This window comes from Malus domestica, chromosome 12 (assembly GCF_042453785.1).
Source record: "Malus domestica chromosome 12, GDT2T_hap1".
NCBI lineage: Eukaryota > Viridiplantae > Streptophyta > Magnoliopsida > Rosales > Rosaceae > Malus > Malus domestica.
Window position 1 is genome coordinate 4,912,408 of NC_091672.1, and position 27,399 is coordinate 4,939,806.

Sequence of the window (27,399 nt, forward strand, 5' to 3'; positions counted from 1 at the left end):
ATAGAAAACTTTATTTTAAGGGTGTATTAGTATTTTCATATCAACTTTTGGTTATAATTATTAAAAATTTAAAATGATGGTTAGAATTCTATTTGGGATCCGAAATTTGGTTATTTTTCCAAATTTCCCCAAATACTTTTTAGCAAAGTTGCCATATAGTATATATACTATGTAAGTAGACATAACTTTTTGGAAGACACATGATGCCGATTTTATGTTTGGTGCTTTTCGATCACATAATTCTGGCACATTTCTCCTCCATGGCAAATCAATCTTCCATGCGTTCCTGCATATACGATGAATTGGAAATGTTGTCGTAGCTGCTATTAAAATCAACTTTTCTAATAATATAATGAAGCAACTTGAAAGGGGGAACATATAACTCTGCATATATATATATATATATATATATATATATATATATATATGAAGTCGAGTGAGATCTACATAAAGGAGTCTCATATTTTTATGAGAGATGTAGTATGAAAAACGCAGTCATGTCCTACGATTGTTTCTCTTAAATTTGGTTGAAACCCATGAACCATGCATGGCTGAGATTTACTTGTTTTCTTGATGGCACGTACCCAATATCCAACCATCACCAAAGCCGTGATTACTCATGAATTCTATTTCTAGCCTGAAAAAAGATAAGGTTTATAACCCACCATACTAAATTCAAACAGCTACCATATCATCATAAAATTGAAAACATACAACTAAATGATCTACATTTTTTCTATTCCATTAGAGAAAATCAAACTCAGACGACGAGATGGATCGCTATAAAAAAACAATCTACATTAATATAAAAGTAGATAAATTATAGGGAAAATTAGGTTCACATCCTTCTTTTTATTACTCCATTGATTAAAATCCTATTCATTTTCAATTTTCGATCAAGGTCCTTGGGTATTAATAACATCATTAATTATTTGAATAATAAAATATTTTTATTTTTAAATATATTCCTTTAATGTTAAAAATGTTACAATTAGTATATTTATATTTATGGCTAAATTTTTTATCACATATTTTTATTTTTATTTTTTACTTATTTTTAATTTGCAAATATTTTTTAATTTGTACCAATTTTCTTTTCATTTTTAATTTGTACCCATATATTAGTTTCTTTTTGTGCCCATATTTTTTAAAATTTTATTTGTGTTTGTACCCATGTGTATACCGTCACGTGACATTGTATATTTAATCAATGATAGAAATATTACATATGGTATATTTATGTTTTATGCCTAAACTTTGTATCATATATTTATATTTTTAGTTTGTACCCATTTTTAATTTGCACCATTTTTTTTAGTTTTATTTTGTACGCATGTATTAATTTCTTTTAGCGCCTATATTTTTAAAAATTCATTTGTATTCATAATTTTTAATCTTTTATTTGTACCCTAATTTATTTCTAATGTACCCATTCTTCTTTATTAAATTACCACTTTGTTATATGTGAAATGTACCAATTTTTTTAACACTATGGATACATTCTTTTGCCATTTATTATTTCTTATTTTACATAGTTTTTATCCATTATTCAATCAAAATGTTTGAATTTTTTTATTGTAACCGTTTCTAATAGTATTATAATGAGAGATTTTAAATTTATAGGATTATAAATCTCATAAAATATCAAACAATTAATGTCAAAACTATAAAATTATAAATATTAATAGTAATATAATGAGGTGTACAAAGTTAAGGGACCTTGATCAAACTTTGAATACTATTAAGGTTTTAATCAAAGAATGTTAAGGATTAGGGACCGTATCCAAAATATCCCAAAATTATAATAATCAAGCCATTAGCTTGCAACAATTGCTGCGACATTACATCACACAATTCACGCCAATTCAACAAACACACAAAACACAGTTCATCGAGAGATACTCTATTAAACAGGGTGTTCACTTTTTGACCCGTGACAAACTTGTATTTGTCGTGTTACGCTACTAAGATGATATCTTTTGATTGGAAGAGAGAACTTCTCTTCTTCATTCTCACTTACAACACATATGCCTACCAATCACTACTCATTTCATAAATATATACACAATTTATAACAATACCATTACAACACACATGAATCAATAAACAAATACAAACCAACTGGAATTTTGAAGTATAACTTGAAAACAAAACCAAAAGTATGAATCTGCTGGACTAACCCATGTTTCACCTGCAGCTCCAACTTGTTACTTCTGAGTGTCTCTCAGGTGGTGTAGTAGAATACCGGGTGGAGCATGAGGTGAATGAGCATGATGCAGGCACACGACAAGGACAGGAACAGCAGCCCGTAAACGACTCTGAAACCCATATAAGTATATATTGTGAGTTTATAACGACCCTACTATTGGTTTCTCAGTCTCTATCAGATCAGAGATCCAAAGAAGACACATCTTTATAGAGAGAGAGAGAGAGAGAGAGAGAGAGAGAGAGAGGTGGAGCGGTGGAGGGATTGGAATTTGGATTTAAAGTGGATAAGGGTTTTTATTTTGAGAAGATTTGAATGTTTGAATTATGTTTTCATCCCATACTGTACGTACGTGTCGTGAAAGGCAACTTCGACTTTGACACGTGGGAAGTTGGATTGAGGGAGTGAGTGCGTGTGGGGCATGGTTTAGTGCACTTGTATGCTTGCACATGTAAGCTTAAATATACGACCATACACCCACTGCATGCATAGCTACCATGTGCATTTATTTGTATAACTTGGTTTAGGGTTTACAGTCTTTTACATGGACTCCCTCTGGTGAGGGATTTGACGTTCTAATTATTCATCTCTTAGATTTTCTCTAAAAGATTATGCTTCCAGAAATTACTCTAATTCAAACCTATTTGTCGTTAGATTAAACGATAGCCATATTTTTCTTTAAAAAATCGTATTTGTTTGTTTTTTTTTCCTGTTATAATTAGATGTCTTAATAATTTTAAATTTGTCTAATCTTTTGTAAGATTTAAAGAAAAAATTACTCTTCAATTTAAAGAAAAAATTACTCTTCAATTAATTAGTATGTTAAATCTAGAGAAGTGGAGCTACAAAGAACTAACATGTTATATAACTCATTAACTTCTACGAATCGGCACAAAAATGAATCAACGAAGTAGCATGACTTGAAAGTAGGTATAATTTTTGAAACTTTTGATTACCTTCATGTCCTGCTCTACTGACTGATAGGGATTTTACCACCTACAAAAGTAGGGATAAAATCACACAAAATACTTGCATGAGAACAAGGGTGTTGTAGTATAAATGGCTAAGTAAGGTCGTTTCCGCAGGGATTATTTAAAACAATTTATGAGAAACCCTAATCCTAGTTAACTATTTAAAAACAAAGATTGGAAAATGGCAATTTAATAACCTAAATTAAGAGAAACGAAATTAATTAAAAAGGCTAATTAAAATCTGCAATTTTTAGAGAAAGATAAAGCAAACAATTTTTTTAGATTTCGAAATGAGAAAATACTAGGGTTCCACCATCACCCTAACAATTCTACATAGTTCTTCTAATTCCTTATGAATTAGACATGGATATTTTGAAGGTTAGGTTTTCCTAAAGTATGCCCTACTTGGAACCCCCAACATAGAACGTATATCTAACCATGCAACCCGTCCGTGGTGTCCAGATCGAATGTAAATATGCAAGACTCATTAAGTTTTGTGAAAAACTTTTGAAAAACCATGTAACTCCTAAGACGTGTCATCCATCCTAAGTAGCTACACATGTTAACCACAAGAAGCCTTAGTCAATTTTAGGGACAGCCCTTCGCCAAAATTGCATCAAATTACTATTCTAATTATCTTAATGGTCGCAAATCACTAAGAAAAATAGATAGTTTAAAGCACAGTGATTAACAATCCAAAACTTGCATGCATAAATTCAAAAGAAAATTAAAAAGAGACTACATATTCTTGCTTAGGATCATGGCTTCACCCTAGCAAAAAGGGTTAGTTACGCATATTCATAATTAAAATCAACATAATTATTAAACTAGAAAAAGAATGAAAACACCTTGTAGAATAAATTCTGAAAATCTCTAAAGCTCTAGCCAAAATCTTCTTCTCAAATCTTGCGTACGTTCCCCCGGACCTAGGTCTGCCAAAGGGCTTATTTATACTACTCTCAATAAAATCCTCCTAATAAAAGGTCTTAGAATAAGAATAGGAAACTAAATAAATTGAAATAAAATAGGAAACATAATCCTAAATTAACTTGGTAAATTCGCCAAGAAATCTGCACAGCCACGTTATGGACCCATATCAGCTCCAAAACTGGCCCAAAAGAGCTGGATTTAAAGCTTGGACTATTCTGAATACTTCTCCAGAAGGCCACGAACCCATCTGAGGTCATCTTGGGCTCCAAAAATGCAATTTAAGCCCCAAAACGTCACTTTCCAGCAACACGCATTGTTTCTAGCAACACACACTGTTTCTTTAAGAACTCGCCAGAGAATAACCGCTTGGTAGAAAAATCCTAAATTTTGATAGAAATAAGCCAAGAGACACAGGAACGCCCTCCAATTTGAATCACTCCAAAAATCATCCGTTTGGTCACATTTTGCTCCAAAGGAAGTCGAATGTCTTATATTGAAAATATAAAGTAAAGTATTAAAATTATACCAAAATAATTACCAAATTAAACTAAAAATAGAGTGAAATATATAATATAATATTGACTCATCACTGACTAAAAGCAAGTAAGTTTCATTGGCAATGGCAAAGCTTACGTCGTCACTAACATTTTTTTTGTCGAATACATGATCACTAACTACAGTGCCCATAGCTGAATGTCTGGTGAATAATGGAGAAGGTCGAGGAGCATGTGACTTGAAGCTCAAGATGTCACAATCCCGTTCCTTTGGTCACAATGTAACAAAAAATTATCAATATTTATTTTTTAATTTGATATTATAAGTTGGGAATTGAAATTAAAACACTAAAAGTATATTTGTTTATGCTTCATCCTACATACCAAATTTAAAAGTAAATGGACATGCATTTTTCGGTCTTCTAATGTGATTTTTAACTTTGCTTATTCTGGCTTATTTTCTCCTTATTGGCCGTTTTAGACTTGTTGAAAAAATTATCTTACATGATTGCAACACATGGTTCCCGTTACACTCATACATATTCAAGAAGGATCGTAAAAAATTAGCCAATTTAAAGTTACTCTCGTCTTCACTTCTTTAGCATGCAACTCCACCGTTGAAGACTATTCATTTCTGCATTCAAATCTTTGGGCATGCCAACTTACACGTTTGTTTCCCCTTGTTGATGTGTGATTTTTTTTTAATAGTCTATTTGTTTGTTTGTTTTGCAACTTATTTTGCAAGTTCTTACCTTTTAAGTTTTGTTGTAGAGGGATTCGTTCAATTGCCCCATTTTCTTCTTGTATTTTCTTTTGCCTAAGAAGGGTCAACTTTATGTTCCCCCCCTTTTTTTATTGTGTCCTTTTCTCTTGCATTATGAATTTATGAGATGTAAAGTTTTATATCCCTGGACTAAATGTAACTTCTTTTGTTCCCTATCAATGAAATTTCCTCGCACTAAGGACCATCCATTCCTTTTAGGCATAAAGTGATGAAATGGTGGAACTTTTGAGTAATTTCAATTAGAGCTGGTTCATGAGTTTGCCAAGAAGGTTGTATCAAAATTTCAGCATATTGTTCCAAGCCGTTTGAACGAGGTGAAAATTTTAAGGACCAGCGCACAGTGCTGGCAGATTGGCCTGTTGGGCTTAATTATGACTTTTGGGAACAAATATGACGTTTTCTGGAGTTGGACCCTTCTACAAAGTTGTAAAAGACGGTTTGCTTTAAAAAAGACATTTTGGGCCAGTTTTGGAGCTAGTTTGGTCCATAAACGTGAAGGATCTCTGATTGGGCAGATTGTCTAGGTAGTTAGAATTGTGATTTTAAGTCATCCTTTTGTTGTTTCTTTTTTGTAGTTTCCTAAAAGACTTTATTTAGGTAGGTTTCTCTACGTGACATTGAGAGAGGACTCGGCATAGGCTTGTGGTTAGCATATTTCAATTGCAAGGTGTTTTTCACCCTTTTCTTCTCAATATATTTACTTTGCTTTTTAATAATGGTTACGCACATAACTAATTTCCTTTTGCTTCTTAGTATGAATATGTAGTTTCTTTCAATTTACTTATGAAATTATGCATGTTTGCCTTGAATTTTTAACCACTTCTTTTAACTATCTATATGTCTTAATGCTTGATCACCATTAGGGTGTTTAGACAAATAATTTGATGCAATTTCCATTGGAACATCACCCTGAAATTGAGAAAGGCTTCTTGTGATTCATAATTGTAATTTCACTTAAGGTGAACATCACGCACTTAAGGGTTGCATGGTTTTCGAAAGGTTTTCACAAAACTTAATGAGTCTTGCGTGTCTATATTTGATCTGAGCATCATAAATGGATTGCATGCTAGATATACGCTCTTGTTTGAACATCACAAGAAGAATAGGCATTAGGAAAACCTAATCTTCAAAGCATGTATATGGAAATTCATAACTAATTGATAGAATTGCTTACGATTGTTAATGGCGACAACTAAACCTAGTCCCGTTTGTAATTGAATTTTCCAAAAACTATTTCATTCTTTTCTGTTATTAGAGTCAAACTAATTTTCATCTTTAACTATTTTGTTTCTTGTTTTATCTTTTGATTTCACAATCTCAATTCTTTTCTTAAAAATTTGTTTTAAATAATTAACTAAGAATAGGTTTTAAATACATTCTGTTCATATCAATCCTTGTAAGAAAGATCTTGTTTGAACAGTTTATACTACAATAACCTTATTTTCTTGTCAGTATTTTTAAGTACTTTTATCCCTACTTTTACAGGTGGAAAAAATCCTATTACACTACCTCATCCTTCATTGCTGGCAAGCAAAGATAAGTGTCATGGTTCTCAACCACGATCAACCAAAATTAGTATGAGTTTACAACATTATGTTTTCTTTAAGAGTTTTATAAATAACTAATCAGTCATCACCAGGACATGGCACGGAAAACAATAATGCTTATATATTTTGGTGCGGATTCAATCTACATATATCTTTTTTTCTCTCTAACATTTAACAATTTAACTTACTAGGGCTAAAGTTTTTTTTTTTAAAAAAATCGCCATTCCATTGCATGATTTAGTGGTCATTTTCACAAACACCATGTCTACACGTTCATGAAGGTCTCCCACTCCCACCTCTGTAAAGGATACATCCCAGTAGACCCAACCCAACTATGGGCTAGTAGCTATAATTCGAGTTCAAGATGTTACAAATTCACTCAATTACGAAGAAATAGAATTTATACATATTTTATGATTTTGAAGGCACCAATGCATATTTAAATTCAGCTCAATTTTTCTAAGACTACCATATTTGTAATCAAATTGCCCTTAAACATCAACACACCACACCCACAAACCCCCACCTTTACCTTGAAATCTAATTATGTTTGAATTTGATTCAACACTACAAGAACACAAAAGTGCGATTCATAATGTTAGGAGATTCACCTTTGAAGAACAATCCAATGCAAAACAAGCTGCAAAGAAATTGATTACACAAAATGAAACACAGAATCCGAGAAGCTTTCGATTTGGCCGAAAGCTTCTCTGCCATGAAACACCACCTCATGATTTTAACACTCCTTCGGTCTCTTCACTCACACTATGTTCAGTTTGAAGTGCATACGGCCAAAAAAGAAATGTCAAAATCGCTACAATTTATGAAACCATGAGCCATGATTGCATGCAAATTTTACGCAGACGACAGAATTTTCATCTGTTTTAGTTTATGAAACGTTTATATCGAACGAAGCCTTTAGACAGCCTTACTGTTATTTCTTTTTAACAGAATTAATCATCTAGTAAGCCATCTCCATGTAGCTGATGATTACAATATGATTTACGAAAAACTTGAATATTAAACATACACAATTATTTTCAGAGAAGAAATTTCAGGGTGCTATAGACCTTCGAAAAGAACCTGTAATCACAATTTAGAAGAACCACGTTGAATCATCTTTTGCTTCGTATCCTTTGTACCACGTTTGGTGCACTCGAATCCAAGTGAAACCATCTGAAACACCAGAACCCTGAAACCCGATAATATGATCTCAGAAAATGTTAAAGCGGAAGTCCTGGAGGACATTAACGAATCACAATCTCATATCTCACCTTTGAACTTATAACAGCTGTTCCCTTTATTGCATAACGTTCTTCACCTGCAATGACGAGTAGAGTCAACAGAGCAGCAGAAATGTGCACGGATATGGTGCTACAACCTAGATAGTCATGATACGTTTAAATATATACAACTTTTTCCTACAAGGTCAATGCCCAGGATTTTCGTGATAGTCCCGAAAAAAGGATACAATTTTATTTTCATTAAAATCTTCAAATGCAGGATATGAATAAGATATCGCATGCAGCATATTCCACGAAGCCGTCTCTCAGAAATATTTAATGTTCTTAAATTCTAAAAGAATATTCATCAAATAGTATAAACATGTTGGATTGCTCAAAATCAAATAGAAGGAGAAGAAGAGAAAGATGGAAAGTCTAACCGGATAATTCCCACTTATCGAACTTCACTAGCCATGTGTTTGAACCAACATGTGTTGCTAATACACCATCCACCCAAACCCGAAATTGTTTTCCCTGTTTGTCTCCGTAACAGTTTCTCAGAGCATTTATGCTGTCGGAAAGAGAGTGCTCAACTCCAGAAGGATGGACAAATGTACCAGATGGAGACTGACCCAAAGAAAACATAATTAAAGGTTAGTAGCTGATGAGACGAACACAATTAAGGTGATGCAAAAGGGAAACATATGATGTGAAATAACTATACCAAAATATCCAAGGTCTGTTTATTTTTACAAAAGTACACAGAAAAAGTCAACTCAATCCCAGGATTTAACCCAGAATTAAACCAGAAAAGTAAATGTTTTTACAGTTGTTTTCAGCGAATTGGAACCAAATGCTGACACTAAACAATTCTAAGGGTTCAATAATAATTTCAAAGGAATGATTTCTCTTTCTAAAGATGTTGTAGATTTGGACAATGCAGCATGCACCCAAGAAAATTGAGCAAGTTCACACTCTGGCATGCAGATAAGAAACCCCTACACATTGTCCAAACATGACTGGTAATTTCATTTTTTTTTTCAGTTCACTATCTTCGTATATTTTGATGTCTTAGAAAACAAAATATACCAAAATGTCAATAGTGATAAACATGAAGCATGCACGGTCAACGTCAATTGATCCCAAAAACTTCATATCAGCTCTCATGTAACATGGCATCATACATGCTCACCTCCACTGCTTTGTCTAATCACAATACGACTAAGCTATATTAGTATAGAAATGAAGTATTTCCAAAGATGTTGAAATCTGAAATGGAAAAGATGATAATTCTTCTGACAGCCTAAAACTATACAATAAATATAAAATGGTGTAATATCATAAAACTCGGTATTTAGGAGAAAGGAAGATATAGACATACGCAATCCGCTTTCAGACTCGCCAAATAGATCTCTGAATTCTCTACTTCTGCGCGTCTCCATTTCTCATAGAACAAGAAAAATTTTACTAGTTCATGACCAGGATTTGGATTCTCCAGCTTAAAGTCAGAAAAATCTGCAATATCTCTTGGGGGCAAACTTGGACCTAGCTTGAAGTGGCCAATGGCTTGTATGATTCCAGCTGCACATCTCTCTGTTGCATGAATAATCCTTGTGTTACCCTTAGCATTTTCAGCATGCCACTGCAGCAATTCTTCTTGGGCATTGCTAACCTGCAGGATCCGCAACCAATTAATGTGGAAAACCTCATTTAGCGGACGGGGCTTAAATTTGAAGAAAAAGGTGAGCTACAAAGTTACAAACCATGACACCATAAACTTCTGGGATGCTAAAAAGCTCAGCATCATTTCCAGAGTCACCACAAACAAGAGTGTTGACGGGTGAACTTCCCTCGCTCTTAAATTTCTTAAGCAAATATGCAAGAGCTTGTCCTTTGCCAGCACCTTGTGGTAATATATCCAAATCCATTCCTCCACTGTAGATTATCTTCACATCCAGCTAACCAAAGATGAAGCAACAACTAGGTCAATAGCAAGAGCAACAATACCATCTGATACTCCCAAAGCAAAAAATTTTCCTCTGGAAACAATTATACAGTTTTCGCTGTCTAAGAGTTATAAACTTTACCCCACGCTTTTCAAAAACTTCTGAAAGAGCCTTTGTCACTGCCTGAGCCTTGGCTTTCTCGACATAAAAGCTAACCTTGTGCGGCCGTTGCTCTGTTTCTGCCTGAATTTCACATAAAGTTTAGTACTTCAGAAATTTCATATGCATACTGGTTTCTTGTGTGCTCACTTCGGTTTTGTTAAATATAGTTCTCTATCAGAATTCACGGCATGACACAATGAGAGACACTAATCAAATGCCGATAACCTATAAAATATACCTGAAGTTTAAGTTCAGAATATTTGCTGGCTTCCTCTTTGACTATGTTCCTATCCCATTTTTGATTCAGAACCTCAACCCAGCCATCATCAGGAACCATTGCGTTACCATATGTTATCTCAGTCCCCACGGACATTATTGTTATATCTGGTGTTAACATGGGTTTCTCTTTCCTCAGTTCTTTGTACAATGTCGGTGACCTTCCAGTCGAAAAAACCAGCAGAGAATCGTGACGGTAATTCGCCTCCCACAAAGAATTAAATCTAAGCAGGGAAAGGTTCTCAGTGTCGTGATGATCAACCTGCAATGGAAGCATTCACCACTAAAATCGCCGCAGAAGGGGAACGAAGTGAAACCACGATGACAAAACCAGTTACAGAACCTACCATTGTATGATCAAGATCTGAAACTATCATTAGCCGGGCAGGAGCTTCGAGCCGATCCATGATTATCCTATATCCAACGCAAACCTGCACCGAATTTATAAAATATACAAAAAAATAAAAACATCAGTAAAACCATTCCAAATTCAAATTCAAACATCTGAATTCATTAAGATGATCCTCAATCAAATCCAAAGTTTGAAATTAAAAAAAAAAAGAAAAAAGCATATTTTTGTTCTTCACCCGACTAATTTTAGAAGTTCAATCCGAGTCTTTTAAACAAAAAAAAAAAAAAAACCCAATAGCTCTAATCCCCGAGTTTTCTCCCAGTTTCTACATTATTTTCCCGGCAACCAAACAGTCAGACAGAAAATGAGCCTAAACACAATGAATCAACACGATTGCGATAAACAACCATTGATAAATTCAAATCCAAACACCAGAATTCATTAACCAAATCCAAAGTTTCAACAAAATGAAACAAAAAATACATTTTTTTTTATTAAATCCCGAGTCTTCACACATTCTGAGCTATGACAAACCAACAAAAAGAAAAACTCAAAACCTCAAATTTTCTTTCACTTTCAACACAATTTTCCCGGCAACCAAACAGATTGACACAAATGAAACAAAACGCAACGAATTAACACCAATTGCAATGAACAATTAGCGGGAAATTCAGAAATCACCTGGAAACTGGAGAGCAAAAAAGCGATTGGGAATCGAAGATGGGACTATTAGGTTTTCACGGAATTGGGGGAACAAGGGAGTGAGACGACGGAGTGAGTGATTGAAGGGTATGCATGAAACGAGCCAAGCAGATAATGGGAAGCGAATTCGATCCAAATTCCTTGGCGCTTCTTTTGTGAAAGAATAGAGCTCACTTGTGAGCTCTAGACACGTGGCACTCGCGAAGGGACGGTGCGGCATGTGAACCGGGGGTGGGGACCACTTTGGGGCTACATTCGACGGTTGTGATGGCGTTGGGTTCAGAGGACGGTCATGATTGTATAAGCTTAGGAGGGCCCGGGAGGGGTTGGGCATCGTTATAGGACGCGCGGACCCACTGTGGCATGACGTTTACCGTTGATTCGGTAGGCTTTTGCACACTTGATGGAAGGAACCAAAAGAGAGGTACAAAAATTTCAGGATAGAAGGTAAAGAATATTCTCTTTACTTGATTCTTTTTTTCCTTTTTAATTTTGTACAATAATTTCAGGATATGTTGGAATACAATCTGTATGTGTCCAAAATGGTTAGAATAATCTGCCTAACACATTGATCTTCGAAAGCTATGGTAGCATTGGTGTGATGCCACTCACAGATTCTTCGATGGTCAAGTTAATATTCTTATGTTAAGAATTCAAAGCATTGTCATAGTTCCAGAATGTGTCTCTTACATTAATTTACATATACTTTTGAACTTGAATGTCAGGTGTCAGGTTTGTGTAATTTATGGTCTTACAATTGCCCATAACCGTTAGGTCCATTCTCGACTCCTCTATGGAGTAGCATCAAAAGAAGAAACAAGAGAGTTCAATGTCTTCCTCTTCTTCGAACATTGCTTTTGTTACCTACAAGGCTCTCATGCCAGATAGAAGAACGAAAGAGAACTCAAAATTCTTTTAAAGTTCTCAAAACGTCCACTGACTTGAGTGTCGGAGGATTTTTGGCTTGTGCTGCATAGGTTCAACCACACCTCCTCCCCCTATAAATTAACGTAATAATACTGAGAAATTTAAAAAAAATATTTAGACAGGTGCCATTTTGACCCATTAACCAAGAGTGAGAATCTTTTGTCTCTTCTTCTCTAAGAATCGTAGAGTGGAATCACAACCCAATTTCACTTGAATTCCACCTACAAAACCCACCAAAACAAGCTCCATATCACCGTCTCTCCTACCAAAACTATAAAAAAAAATGTCCTTTCCCCACTCACTTTCCATGCCTGAGCTCGGTTTCACGTCTTCCATGGAGGTTTATCAGTTTTCTAGTCGCCATTACAACATCCAGTTGAGGTCTTCAAAACCCACAAGTAAAAAACACAGGTTTCAGCATTATGGCTCTGAGGGAAATGGCGCCAACCTCTGTGAATTGCAATTGTGGTCTCATAATTCTCAAGTTTTTGCTCATGGATGTAGTTTGCAGATGGGAACAATGAGACCCAGAAGCCGAAAACTCAAAGTTCTCTCCTTTGGGCATGGTAAAAGCTCACTTCTCAATGAGTACAAGCTCGATAGGGTGGGTTTAGAGTTTTGCAAAAGCAAATTATTAAGAATGGCGAAAAGGATTTTTCTGTATTGATTGAAAATATATACACAAGTTACAAGTAAATATAAAAGGGGGAAGAAGTTAAAGCAAAACACGTGCAACTCCTTAATTTAGCTTTTGAAGGGCTATACAAGATCCCTTGATTTAGGGGGACTACATGACATCCCTTGATACAGGGCTTCACCGACTTCCATTAGGTTTCTTATATTAATTATTTCAACACTCCCCCTCAAGTTTGAGAGTGTATGTCAAGAACTCCTAACTTGCGTAACATGGTTGAGAATGCATCTTTTCCCAACGCCTTTGTGAACACATCTGCTAGTTGGTGTGAGGAAGAGACATATTTTGTAACAACAGAACCATCTTGCACTTTGTCTATGATGAAGTGACAATCAATCTCTATATTTCTAGTCCTATCATGGAAGACGGGGTTAGCAGCTATGTGTAAAGCTGCTTGGTTATCACAATGCAATGTCGCGGCCCCTGGATGTGATAAGCTCAGGTCTTTGAGAAGATGTCGAAGCCAAGACAATTCACAACAAGCACCCGTCATAGCTCTGTATTCAGTTTCGACTGAAGATAGGGAAACCGTCATTTGTCTTTTTGAGCTCCAAGAAATCAAAGAAGATCCTAAGAATATGCAATAACATGTGGTAGACCTTCGGGTGATTAGGCAATTTTTTCCCAGTCCAAGTCACAATAAGCTGTCAAAGCTAAATTGTGATGTGAGGAAAAGAAAAGGCCATGATCCGGTGTGCCTTTGATATACCTTTGAACATGAAGTGCTGCCTCCATATGTGGCTTACGTGGTTCATGCATAAAATGGCTCAACACATGCACGGAATAAGTAATGTCAGGACTGGTGATAGTTAAGTAGATTAAACGCCCAACAATTCTTCTATACTGAGACAGATCTTTAAGCAGTTTCCCTTTGTCTAAAAGCTTCAAATTTTGTTCCATTGGGAAATTCATTGGTTGTGCTCCCAAGAGGCCAACGTTCTTCAAAATCTCCAAAGCGTATTTCTGTTGTGAGAGGGAAATACCTTTATGTGAACGTGACACTTCAATCCCCATAAAATATTTCAAGTTTCCGAGATCTTTGATTCGAAAGCAACTGTGTAGAAACCTTTTAAGAGAAGATATGGCAGCCATATTATTTCCAGTAATGACGATGTCGTCCACATAAATCAAAAGGGCCGTGAATGACTTTCCTTTTCGATGAGTAAAAAGAGAGTAATCGGCTTTGGATTGTACAAAACCTGCAGTTTGAATAGCAGTGGAGATCTTAGCAAACCATTGACGAGAAGCTTGCTTTAAACTATACAATGACTTGTTGAGGCGACACACTAAACTCTCCCCCTGTCGTAGAAGACCAAAAGGAGGTGACATATAGATTTCCTTATGAAGATCGCCATGCAAGAATGCATTATTAACATCCAGTTGGTGAATGGACCAATTTTGAGCAAAAGCAAGAGCTAATAAACATCGAACAATAGTTATTTTAGCTGTAGGTGAAAAAAGTATCATGGTAGTCAATGCCTTCCATCTGAGTGTAGCCATTGGCTACCAAACGCGCTTTGTAACGCTCAATGGTTCCATCAGAATGCCGTTTGATCTTATAAACCCATCTGCAACAAATATGAGATTTTTCGGGATGAAGAGAAGTAAGAGTCCAAGTGTGATTCTCTGCCAACGCTTGTAATTCAGAATGCATGGTGGTCTGCCAATGAGGGCTAGAAACGGCCTTTGTATATGTGGTAGGCTCCTCATCATGAGTAACATAAGCAATGTAAGCAAAATGATTAGGTGAGTAACGGTGATAATATAAGAAATTACTCAATGGATACTGTGTACCTTTACAAAGACTTGACGACGAAGATGACGATGGTTTGGGTGTGGGCAAAGTCACTTGTAAGCATACATAATCACCGAGGTAAGCAGAGGCAGTGCGATGACGTTGGGGTCGCCCAGTAGAGTCTGGTGGAGCTATACTGTCATAAGTGGAAAAAGGAGGATTTATGGGATTGGGTGGAGATGTGTCATAGGTGGTTGTATTGGGTGAATTGGGTGAATAAGTGTCTGAAAGGGCAGGATGGGATGAGGCATGGAGACATGGTGGACTAGATGTTTCTAGAGTGGATGGAGAAATGATGGATGTAGAAGGAATGAGGTCAACAATAGGGTAAGGATGCTGGTTTGTAGGAGGTTCTACAGTGGGAGAATATGGCAAGGTCTGAAAGGGGTAGGTATTTCATGAAAAATGATGTCCCGGTTCGTAAAAATCTGTTTTCCTGTTAAATCATAAACTTTATATGCCTTTTTCCTGAAAGGATAACTAAGAAATACACAACGCTTAGCTCGTGCATCAAACTTATAAGAAACATGTACATTGATCGCATAGGCAAGACATCCAAACACACGTATATGAGAAAAAGTGCGAGGTTTAGCATGAAGTAGTTCATAAGGTGTTTTGTAATGGAAAAGAGGGGTTGGCAATCTGTTTATAAGGTGTACATCGGTTAACACACAATCCCCCCAAAAACGTAATGGAAGATGAGCTTGAAAATGCAAAGCACGTGCCATTTCAAGAATGTGACGGTGCTTGCGTTCTACAACCCCATTTTGTTGATGCGTATAGACGCATGAATGTTGAAAAACAACCCCAATATCCTTAAAAAAAAGATGTAAAGAAAGGAACTCACCACCATTATCAGTTCGAATTGTTCGTACTTGTGTTTGGAATTGTGTTTGCACAAAGGAAAAAAACTTTTTAAGTAGGCTTTGTGTTTCACTTTTATGATGCATGAGGAAGGCCCATGTAAACCTAGAAAAATCTACCACTGTTGAAAAATAATTGGCTCCAGAAAGAGAACTTATCTTATAAGGACCTCAAATGTCACAACGGATGAGATCAAAAGGTTTCGTAGTAGTAATTGAACTAATGCCAAAAGGGATACGATGTTGCATGGCCAATGGACATATGTCGCAAGCATCATTCAACTTAAAAGGGATATGCAACATATTTTTTGCCATAAACTCTAATCGAGATGGTGATATGTGACCCAAACGTTGATGCCATAATTCAGTGGATGAGGTGACAAGGTTGCATGAAGGTTTGACAAAAGATGTTGGCCCTTCTAAAACTAGCACCACCAAGTAACACAGTCATTCATGCTATTTACCCAAACCATTTGTTTTCTTCGTAGCCAAATCCTGCAAAATGCACCAGTAAGGGAAAAATGTTACTAAACAAGCCATGGCGCTAGTGACCTTGCTTACAGAAATTAAGTCAACTTTGAAAGTTGGCACACATAATACATCTTGCAAATGAATTGAAGAATTTAAAGATAAATTCCCAATGGATGTGATAGGAGCCTCCTATCCACTAGGCATTTGAACAGGTGGTAAGGTGACACTCTTGGTACAACGAGTGAGTGAATTTGTTGAAGATGTAATATGGTCCGTCGCACCACTGTCGATTATTCATCAACGAAAGCGCTTCAGAGGTTTTAACAAACCTGATGAGTTTTCAATGGCATTGGCGGCGACATTGGCTTTGGGAGCATTTTGTGCTGTCTCATTATTATTCATGATGGACAATATCTGCTGGAATTGAACTTCAAAGAGACCAAGTACAGCACAATGCAGTTCTTGCAGAGAAGCCTCATTGGTGGTATTGTTGGCAGAACTTCCATGGTGTTTATTACGTCCACCACCTTTGTTGCTATGATGAAGACGATGTTCGGAAGGATATCAGTGCAGTTTGTAACATGTGTCAATGGTATGGTGGGCGGTGTCACAATAAGTGTAGTGAAGTTGTTTACGGGAAGAAGAGCTACTGCTAGTTTGGTTACCAATTTGCGACTTATGCCATTGACGAACAACCATTACTGATACCTTTGCAGCTTCATGTGAATCGCTCACATCGCGCTATTTTTCTTGTTGGACAATCATGGAATACATTGAATGCACAGAGGGCAATGGACTCATCATCAGGATGTTACTATACGCAACACCATAAAACTCGCTGAGACCCATGAGGAATTGCATTAATCTGGTTCTCTCCGTTTGATCACCTTGCTTCTTTAATGCACCACAGGTGCAAGACTCATGATCATTGTAGGATGCAAGTTCATCCCACAAACTTCAGTTTGGTATAATAAGCAGCAACAGATAATTGGTCATGAGAAATAGAAGCTATATCTTGTTGAATTTGATAAATTCTAGGTGCATTACCTTGGCTGAAACGATCTTCAAGACCTGCCAAATTACTTGAGGTGTGGTGTAGTAGACAATGCTATCATGGATAGTCTGGTCAACTGAATTCAAGATCTAAGAAACGATCATGTCGTTGCACCGTTTCCAGGAAGCAAAGTCATCTGATTTCTTGCTTTTATCAGGAACCTTCAGTGTGCCATCCACAAAACCCAGTTTGTTCTTAGCACTCAGAAAGAGCTTCACAGAATGACACCAAGTGGAGTAGTTGTCTCCGTTGAAAAGCTTAGAGACGAGAACCATTGTCGGATGGTCGAAATGGTGAATGAAAAAAGGACTAGAAATGTCTGACTTATTTCCATCTGAACTTTGTTCGCCAGACTTGAAAGAACAATGACACAGAAGAAAAAAATGCAACGGGAAGAAACTAGGGTCTGCTTGGGTTTCCTTAGCTTTGTGATACCATATTAAGAATGGCGAAAATGATTTTTTTGTATTGATTGAAAAAATCTACACAAGTTACAAGTAAATATAAAAGGGGAAATGAGTTAAAGCACAACACGCAACTCCTTAATTTAAGCTTTTGAAAGGCTATACAAGATCCCTTGATTTAGGGGGACTACATGACATCCCTTGATACAGGGCTTCACTGACTTCCATTAGATTTCTTATATTAATTATTTCAATATAAATTGGTTGAAGGGAGTCAACTGGGAGGTTCAGTTTGCAGTAGACAGAGACATGGCGGAGTGCAATTAGGGTTGGATGAGGTGAATTCGACGAATTTGAGTTTCGTGGTGAGGTCGAGTTCAACATTGAGTGTAGGTAAAGTGATGGAGAGAGAGGGAGGTGGTGGGAAGAAAATTTATGATGCCATTGTTATAGGGTCAGGGATTTGAAGGTTGGTTGCAGCAACACAATTGGCTGTGAAGGGTGCCAAGATTTTGGTTTTGGAGAAGTATGTGATTCTTGGTGGGAGTTCATTTGATGTTGGATCTTCTGTGATGTTCAGTTTCAGCGATAAGGTCAGTTGTAGCGAAAAGTTTTGATTTTTCCTTACATACATTGCGGTTTACTAGTTAGCTATATCACTTGAGTTGTAAATGTTTGAAAAGAACTTAAATCAGTCCATATGTCAAAAAACCAATGTTTTAAAATACTAGCCTTGGGGCGCCTTTAAGGCTGGGCGCTGAGGCTAACGCCTCTGTTTTGTTGGAGTGGGTGAAATGCTTCGCCGGAAATGCCGAGGCGTGCCTCAAGGCGTCCAGTCCAGGCGCCTTGACTGCCCTTTAAAAAAAAAAAAAACATCCAAACCCAAAACGACGTTGTTTGGGTAATGGTTTTTAGTTTTAATCTAGATTCCGTTTACCATACCTTCGATCGTCCTCTCGTCTGCCTCCTTCATCCTCTTCTCCCGCGCGCCAGAACACACAGCCCCAGCTTGGAGCAGCATCGGTCGTCACGCCGCCATCACCCTAGCACTGTCAGCCCAATGCCGTCAGCAAGCCCAGAAATCCCAAAGGTTAGGGTTTCTGAAATTCTGAAAAAGTTGGGATTTGATTTTTTGAAATATGGAGCAGTGGACTGGGGAAGTTTTTCTGGGGTAGGAAATAAAAGGCTAAAAGAAAATAATTAGGGTTTACTGGTTTGGGAAGGTGAGCTCTGCGTGCAATAAAGCTTTTCTGGAGCAGTTGAAGGACTATATATTGAAAGTATTTTAAGTACAAGTGCCTTGTATGAAGTCTCTTTAATTTACTCCTAATTTCTTATTATTTTATTATGCAACATTAAACACAGAGAGTTAGAGGGAGGGAATGGCCAACCAACCATTTGCTTTGGAACTTGAAATTAAGCACACAGAACAACATAGGGATTAAGAAGAAAAGGGGTTGCATTCAATTGAATGCCCTTGTTAATTTCCAATTTAGACCATTAAGGGCTGGTTAGGGATTCTTTGCATTTTTTTTATTGCACCGTCCAAAACAATCCAAGGGTTATAATAACGATGCCACGTATTTAATACTTCATTCTTTTAATGTTGCATAATAAAAAGTACCTTGTATATTGAATTAATGACATACCCTACAAGGTTCATCTAGAGTTGGCAATGAAGAGGATGATGTTGCCTTTTATTTAGATGAAGAGGGTTTAGATAAATGATTGATATCTTTGTTAGTATTTTGATTTATATGAAGAGGATTTGGATGAATGATTGTTTTCTTTGTTTGTATTACCTTTTGAATGATGAATTTGGATGATATTACCTTTGAATAATGAATTTAGATGATATTATATTTTGAATGACTATGTATTTGAATGAAAAATTGAGATTGGATGTTTATTTTACATAGTATTATTTTTATACAATTATATGTATAATATATAAAACATATAAGGTCGTACCCAGTGCACAAGGCTCCTGCTTTAGGCAGGGTCTGGGAGAGGTAAATGTCGGCTAGCCTTACCCCCATTTATGGAGAGGCTGCTCCCAATTTTGAGAGCAACATTAAACTAGAAAAATCATCCTCATTATCCATGAGAGAGGAGGAAAAAGTCTAGATTGAGTATTTACAACAAGCTATACATCTCTTTTGTCCCCCAACTAAAGAAGCCCACTTCTGAGGCATTTAGGGGACTCCTCGTAGAATCAGGCTCTTGAGCTTGCATACAATGTGAAGAAAAACAGAATTCTAAAGCAATTCACTATGAAATCATATCCATTGATTAATCATCAGCATAGGTTTGTGTGCTTCTTCAGTTTAGATATCAAATCCTATCCCTATCAATTTCAATAATTTTCTATGAACTCATCTCTTTTGTCCTCCAACTAAAGAAGCCAGCTATTGAGGCACTTCAAGGTGCTATCAACACACCTCCAATCGAATGAATTGAAGACGACCAAAAGAACATAAATTAACAAGGAGTGTGTGGGATGTAAAAATGGGTGTGTGGATAGCACAACCCTTGAAGAAAAAGGGTTCTAAAACAATTCATTGTGAAATTAAAATAGTCCTGGACTATTCATCAGCATAGCTTTGTGTGCTTAATTTATCGATAGTTTCCCCAAAACAAGGATGAAGGATCTACATATCAATACCACGTAATCCAGCACGTATGTACACACCCATAAACATATGCATACAGATGGAAACGCAATTGTTTGCATACAAATCTTTAATTAGGAAAAAAAAAAAACTGAATTCATGGTCAGGTCAAGGTGATGAGGCAACCGCAGATGCAAGGCTAAATTGATGTGTGCCTAGTGCTTAGTCAAATGTCATTATGCACAGGCCGGCAGATGCAATAAGTAAAACACCAAAAATTGATCCTAAGTAAGTAGAGTCTGTGGAGTATTCAAGGATGTGGTTGGAAATTAGCAAGAAAATTTGATGGGATGGGATGCCTGTAAGATTTTGAAACAGACGGCAGAATATATTGAGAAAAAAAAAGAGAGAGAAAGGGATAAAGGGACCTTCAAGAAGTGGCCCCTGCGATTTTCGCCAATGTCAAAGTAGAAGACCTTGGCATGTAAGCTTCGCCTCAAGCCTCGCGCCTCATGCCTAGGTGGGCCTTTGCCTCGGATGCCTTGCCCACGCCTCACGCTTTTAATACATTGCAAAAAACTAGTATGTAAAAAGTTGAAATGCTTTGCTCTGCTAATAAGAAAGCATGTAAAACAAGTGAAAAAGTTATTATCTTACCGAAAGGAAAACAGCATTACTAACAAGTAGAAAGGATTAGTCCTCTCTTTCTAATTGTTCAATGTATATTATACATTGTTATCGATGGCCCTTTCTTGACTGATTGAAATGTTACTTTGGGCATGATTTTGACTTTCTGTGAAAGTAGTTCGATATCTGTGGTGGAAATAATCATGTAGAGGTTCAAAGAATTTCTTTTCTTAATCAAAAGAACTAGTGGAAACTTACTGAAGGTTGGGAGCTACTACCATGAAGAGCATTGTATCCTTATAGAAACTCGTATGCATGGGAATGTAATAGCAGACATTCTTTATTCCACTATTTCCTGTAAACACGCTACAGTGAGTTAACAAGTGACATTTAGAGCTTAAGGATCCTTGACTCTGGGGAAAAAGGAGAGATTTGTCCAAGGGTAGACACATGTCTCAATGGGAATGTAGTCATTAACTGAAAGGCGGTCTGGAAATATGTGAAAGATAATTAACTCTCATGCGTCTTGTATATTTTGATATAACTTTATATTTTTCTTCTTTTGATGATGACATGGGGTTCTAATGTTCTAAGCATGAACTCCATCTTGTTGGCATTTTGTATTGGTTGAAGAACTCTTATTTGTCTTATGTTCAGTGAGGCCTGCATTTTGTCAGTTTTGATATTTTCTCATCTAGTCACTGAATTGGTAATATGGCAGGGCAATCTAAATTTGATAACCCAAGCACTGGCAGCTGTAGGTTGTGAGATGCCGGTGATTCCTGATCCGACTACTGTCCATTACCATCTACCCGATAATCTTTCTGTCCTAGTGCACAGAGAATACAGTGAATTTATTTCAGAACGTACTAGCAAATTTCCCCATGAAAAGCAAGGGATTCTCAAATTCTATGGTGTCTGTTGGAAGGTGTGTTCTTTTCTTTTTTCATATAATTTGCAAGTTGAGTGGGAGTCCCTTTGGGATATTTTCATTACTTGTAATTCAGAGCTGATACTAATAGATTGTGTACATATGAATAGGTTTTCAATGCCTCGAACTCATTGGAACTGAAGTCACTTGAGGAGCCAATCTATCATTTTGGACAGTTTTTTCAGAAGCCTGTTGAATGCTTGACACTTGGTAAGCATTAGTTTTTGTATTTATTTATTTTTCACTGAAATTGAATTTAAAACATAAATTCGAGTCATGTTGCAAGATATGAGTTAGCCTTTGGTTTGTTTTTCCAGCTCTACCTTGGATATATTTCAGACAACAATATAGTAATGTGTCCGTAGGATTAAATCACTGATTAAAGTAATTGAAACTGGGTAAAAATGCATCCCTGATTGATCGATGCTTTCTGTTATCTGATGAGATCTATTGATGTTGTTACTGGTACAGAAAACTTAAAAAAAAATTAATAATAGGACTAGGGTTTGTTTGGGGCGAGGATTATTGCACTTTTGTTTCATACCGTTAATCTAGCTTACGTGATGGGTATCTATTGCAGCCTACTATTTGCCTCAAAATGCTGGGGATATAGCTTGCAAATACATTCAGGATCCCCAACTGTTGTCTTTCATAGATGCGGAGGTGGGTTGTTTGATCCTATTGAAATTCGTATTTATGATTTTATATCATTTATTCATTTATTCATTTAGTCGTCTTTGGTGGTCCACCAAAATGGTCTTCCCCTCCATCTTTTGTATCCAGTGTTTTATTGTGATTACAGTTAAGGCTTTGCAGACACCAATGATCAATGCAAGCATGGTAAGATTTTCAAGTTGCTTTTTGGGTACTATCTTGTGTATTTTCCTCTTGTTTTCTGTTCTTTATGTTTTCGACAGGTTATGTGTGACAGGCATTATGGTGGGATTAACTACCCTATTGGTGGTGTTGGTGGAATTGCAAAGTCCTTAGCAAAAGGTCTGGTAGACCAGGGCAGTCAGATACTTTACAAGGCCAATGTTACTAACATCATAGTTGATCCGGGCAGAGTGGTGAGTTCAAATTAGTCTTGGATAAGTGATGCAAAGATATCTATTCTTTGCTTCGATAAATAGTATTTATATTTGTCAAAAGATGATTTTGTTTATGTTATTTTAGCGTGCATGTAGGTTGGAGTAAGGCTTTCAGACGGGAGGGAATTCTTTGCAAAAACCATAATATCAAATGCTACAAGATGGAATACCTTTGGTTAGTGATACCAGCAGTTGTTTTATTGGATGATTGTTGTTTGCTGCTGATTGTTGTGCTGTTATATGTAGCGCGTTAAAGGAAAACTGATAAAAGGAGACTAGGTTCCGAAACAAGAGGAAGATTTTCAGAAAGTTTATGTTCAGGCCCCATCTTTTCTTTCCATTCACATGGAGGTGAAAGCTGAGGTTCTGCCACCAGAAACAGATTGCCACCATTTTGTGCTTGAGGTACTATTGTTTTTCCTTTTCAATACCATCATTTGCTAGGAAACGTTTTCGGGTGTTGAAATATAAATGCTTTCGCTCATCTGTCTTCTTTGTCTTCCATCTTTTTCAGGATGATTGGACAAAGTTAGAAGAGCCTTATGGAAGTATATCCCAACTGTTCTTGATTCATCATTGGCTCCAGAAGGACGCCATATTCTTCACATATTTACAACCTCTTCCATAGAAGTTACATTGATTCCTCCCCACTCTCTTTCCCTAGCCAACTAACCCCCTCCCTGTACATATGTACGTGTAACTTGAGTAACTAAAGAGGTGGAGATTTCTATGTAGGGACTCTCTCCAAGGGACTACGAGGCAAAGAAGGAGTTTGTAGCAGATGAAATTTGCAAATTAAATGATGTATCAACGCTTATCTTTCTTCTTCCATAATTTATTCGCCTTAAAATTGCAAGCTTGTGAGCTATCTCTTGACGGTAATCTTAGACTGGAAAGTATCTTTTTTGTCAGATTTTCTTTTTGAGCATGTCTAATTAGTCTTCGTTCAAAGACCTCGAGTGTTGCTACAACCCCGGTAGAATCAGTTTTATCAAGTTTCTTAGTCCTCTCAGTCACGGACGCAATATTATCATAGATCCTAGTGAGACTAATCAACAATTTCTCTATTTCCAGGGCTCAAATCGTCCATCGTTTTTAAGGAGGTAATACTGTACCCTATTCACTTCTAATCTATATCAAGCAGTTGAGATATCTGAATTACTGTTAAGGTTGTGAGCCTTGTGACATGGAAAGGAGAGAGACAGAGCGGAAGATGAGAGGAAATTACCAAAAATGTTTGAGAGCTTAGCACTTCTCTCCCTCAAGTAGAACTTACACATTTATTACAATACGTGTTTATTCTCTTCAACTTAACAAATGTTCATCCTGAGGGGCATTTGATTTTTAGGCTCTCTGCTTTCTATGAACTTACCTAAGCTGATTCCACAAAACAAGCCCTTCTATGGGTGAATACCTTGGTATGCTTAAGGTTCTTGGATTCCACAACTTTTAGTTTACACTATTTGATATGATCATTGAAAGTTTCTCCAGTCTTGGCAATGGCAGGTGGGAACGCCGAAGACGCACAGGCGGTACCTGGCTCGTGACAAGGGTACTTACGGACCGATACTCCTAAAGGATTATTGGGAATGCCATTCAATACAACAGTAAGTTCAATTACGATATAAAATGGATGTTTTAATAGTCATTGATTTTAAGCATACTGAACAAGGTGTGCTATGATATGATGAAAAATGCAGGCTATGGATGGTCTTTACTGTGTTGGTGATAGCTGCTTTCCAGGACAAGGTGTTATAGCCGTATCCTTCTCAGGAGTAATGTGTGCTCATCGAGTAGCTGCTGACAAAGGTATTTTCTCAGTGCTTTTCTTTCCCATTTTTTGGGTTAGTTTTGTAATCTGATTTTACTCTTGAAAAGAAAATTTAATGGAACAAAAGCGCCACTGGCAGCTCCTCTTTTTGAACCAAAAGAGGCATCATGGGCACCTTGTAATTCCTTCTCGTCCCTAGAAAAAGCCTGCCACGTTTGGTCTTGATGGGCAGTCTTTTCTTTTCACAGCATAGTAAATTAGAGTAAAAAGATGTGGAATTAAAATATTGATAAGGGTAAACAGTATATTTTCATTAACAAATAAAATATCGGGGTGATTAAGGAGCGAACAGACGGAGTTCAAATGGAGCCATCCATAGCTGTTTTGATGTGTAGAACTGTTTAGAGCTCTTATGTTGGTTTATTTATTTCATTTCCTTAATTTTTTTTGTTCCTTTGGCAGGGCTTGAGAAGAAGTCCCCTGTATTGGATGCTGCCCTCCTTCGACTACTTAGATGGTTAAGGACATTAGCGTGAGACTTCATACGGACAATATGTAATGCAGCTTGACATTTTGGCTGCAGATGCATTGTCTTCTTTATCACATAACACGGTAGCTCTAATAGCAGGTTGGGGTATATATCTTCCATACTATTTAGCAGCAATAGACAGCAGGTTTGGCGTGTCAATAGGATAATATAAGATCATTGTGACCCTTTGGCTGGAATGGCGCGTATATATCTTGCTTGTGAGTAGCATTCTTATGCAGCAGGTAGACACGTATGGAGCACGGTATCTGTCATGGTTTAAACATGAGCTGTAGAGAAACTGCACAGTGGTCTCCATGCTGTATGCAGTACAACCTTTTCCTGCCAAATCTGTTAGCTGATTGTTTTTCTCTTTACTTGCACTTTCTTCTTTCTCAAGAAATGTATATTTATAAGTGGCAACTCTATAAACTGCTTTTGATGAAATCAATCTATAAAAAATTTGCCTTCAGTTTGCACTCTTGCCATCTCTAATTGAATTTAACAAAGTTAATTCACGAGTTAAGAACAACCATACGAGTCGATATTATAATTGAATACGGAGTACAGTTACATGTCGGTTAATACAATCATACGAGCCGATTACAATTGACATACATGAGATAAAGTGTACAAGACACATTGCACTTAAATATTTTAAAATCATGTAATTTAAGCCTTCCTATTGTTTGACCTACTTACCCTTCATTAAAATTGATGACGACCATGAAACTGTTGTGCTTTGGCCTGTTATCTCACCAACTTATAAACCCACAGTTGAACAATTTAAAATACAAGAAATAAAGACACCAAGAGAATTACGAGGTTCGGCAAAAACCTGCCTACGTCCTCGGAGAGATATTACTCTTCACTATGAGAATAACTAGTACAAGATACACTTGAGTTAAATCAACATAACCCAAACCCCAATCCCTTGTACCCTCACAGAATTTTTCCAAAAGCCTCACTCTCCCCTAGAGTTTCTCACTCTCACTCTATTTTCTTTTCCCTCTGTGTTTTCCGGATGCACTCTCCTTTTCTTCACACTCGGCAAGCATTTATATACAATGCAAGCAATTCCTTGCATTTAAATAAAGGCCATCATTTTCATCCCCCAGCTTTTACGGAAGGCTTCCACATGCTTTGCATGAAACTATGCATCCCCTCCCTTTGCCTTTAAACAAATCACAATGCCACCTTCACGTGAAAAAAGCAAATGGGAAAACATGAAAAGAAAACCTAGCCTATACAGTAGACTTTTTTCATGCATAGAAAGCATACATATTTACGTGCAAACAAATACAAAGACAACACTTTGCTACAACCATTTCCCTGTAGCACATAAGGCTAAACTATCAAAATTGTTGCCAACTCAAACTATGAGCCAATCACAACAGAAACTCATGTTTTTTGGTTGAATAGAAAGCTACACTTGCGTCGCATAGACTAAAAATAGTCATGAAGCTTCAACTTTACCTCAATCGATACTCAGTATTTGAAAATGCCAAACAATTGCATAGTTTGGTCACAATGGTGCAAGTACAGCTTATATGCATCCCATGCACGTATCCCACAACTATGGAGGAGCCGACAGTCAAATAAACCAAAAAACATAAGTTGATATGGTTGCAGAACTTATGTCTGCAATGTGGAAAATTAAAAGTTCGTTATCCGTTCTAAATATAGGAGGTGTAAAACGTAGTTTGTGATTTGCCGGTTGAGGAAGAATTCGAGGGCTACGATTTCTTCATCGACTTCACAAGATCAACCCCTTTGACTTCCAATTCGGAGAAGAAGCGCAAGCGATGCATACAAGGGCGGAGCCAGAATTTTTTTTATGGGTGGGCTAGCTAAAAAATCTACCCTAAAATCAAATGATATATTTTTTGCTACACACATATTGTATGCAAAAATTTAAGTTTAACTTTAGCATTTGTATGCTTTAAAATTTGCTTGGTTTCACAATTGCAAATTGCAAAAATTATAATAAATCATCCGATTTCACATATATTTAGATGCAAACACAAGAAAAATATAGAA

The 27,399-nt window shown here is 36.7% G+C and overlaps 1 protein-coding gene, 1 long non-coding RNA gene and 2 pseudogenes across 3 annotated transcripts; 1 reads left to right on the top strand and 3 right to left on the bottom strand.

Annotated features, from left to right (window-relative positions):
- Positions 1–326: 326 nt before the first annotated feature.
- LOC139190079 (uncharacterized) lies at positions 327–2,490 on the bottom strand. Its single transcript, XR_011574078.1, has 2 exons — positions 2,181–2,490; positions 327–637 (listed from the first exon to the last, which is right to left on the bottom strand). It is a non-coding gene; the product is annotated as an uncharacterized lncRNA (long non-coding RNA).
- A 5,284-nt stretch (positions 2,491–7,774) lies between these two features.
- Positions 7,775–19,088, bottom strand: LOC103430254 (sucrose-phosphatase 2-like). 2 transcript variants are annotated; one of them, XM_070808907.1, is made up of 9 exons: positions 18,744–19,088; positions 10,887–10,970; positions 10,502–10,801; positions 10,243–10,344; positions 9,919–10,113; positions 9,537–9,827; positions 8,596–8,782; positions 8,207–8,253; positions 7,775–8,124 (listed from the first exon to the last, which is right to left on the bottom strand). In XM_070808907.1, exons 2-9 carry the CDS (start codon positions 10,944–10,946, stop codon positions 8,029–8,031), a joined length of 1,278 nt encoding a protein of 425 aa, XP_070665008.1. In that variant the 5' UTR covers positions 10,947–10,970; positions 18,744–19,088; the 3' UTR covers positions 7,775–8,028.
- On the bottom strand, positions 13,824–17,672 carry LOC139189782 (uncharacterized; annotated as a pseudogene).
- Positions 18,047–25,831, top strand: LOC103423243 (prolycopene isomerase, chloroplastic-like; annotated as a pseudogene).
- The last annotated feature ends 1,568 nt before the right edge of the window (positions 25,832–27,399 follow it).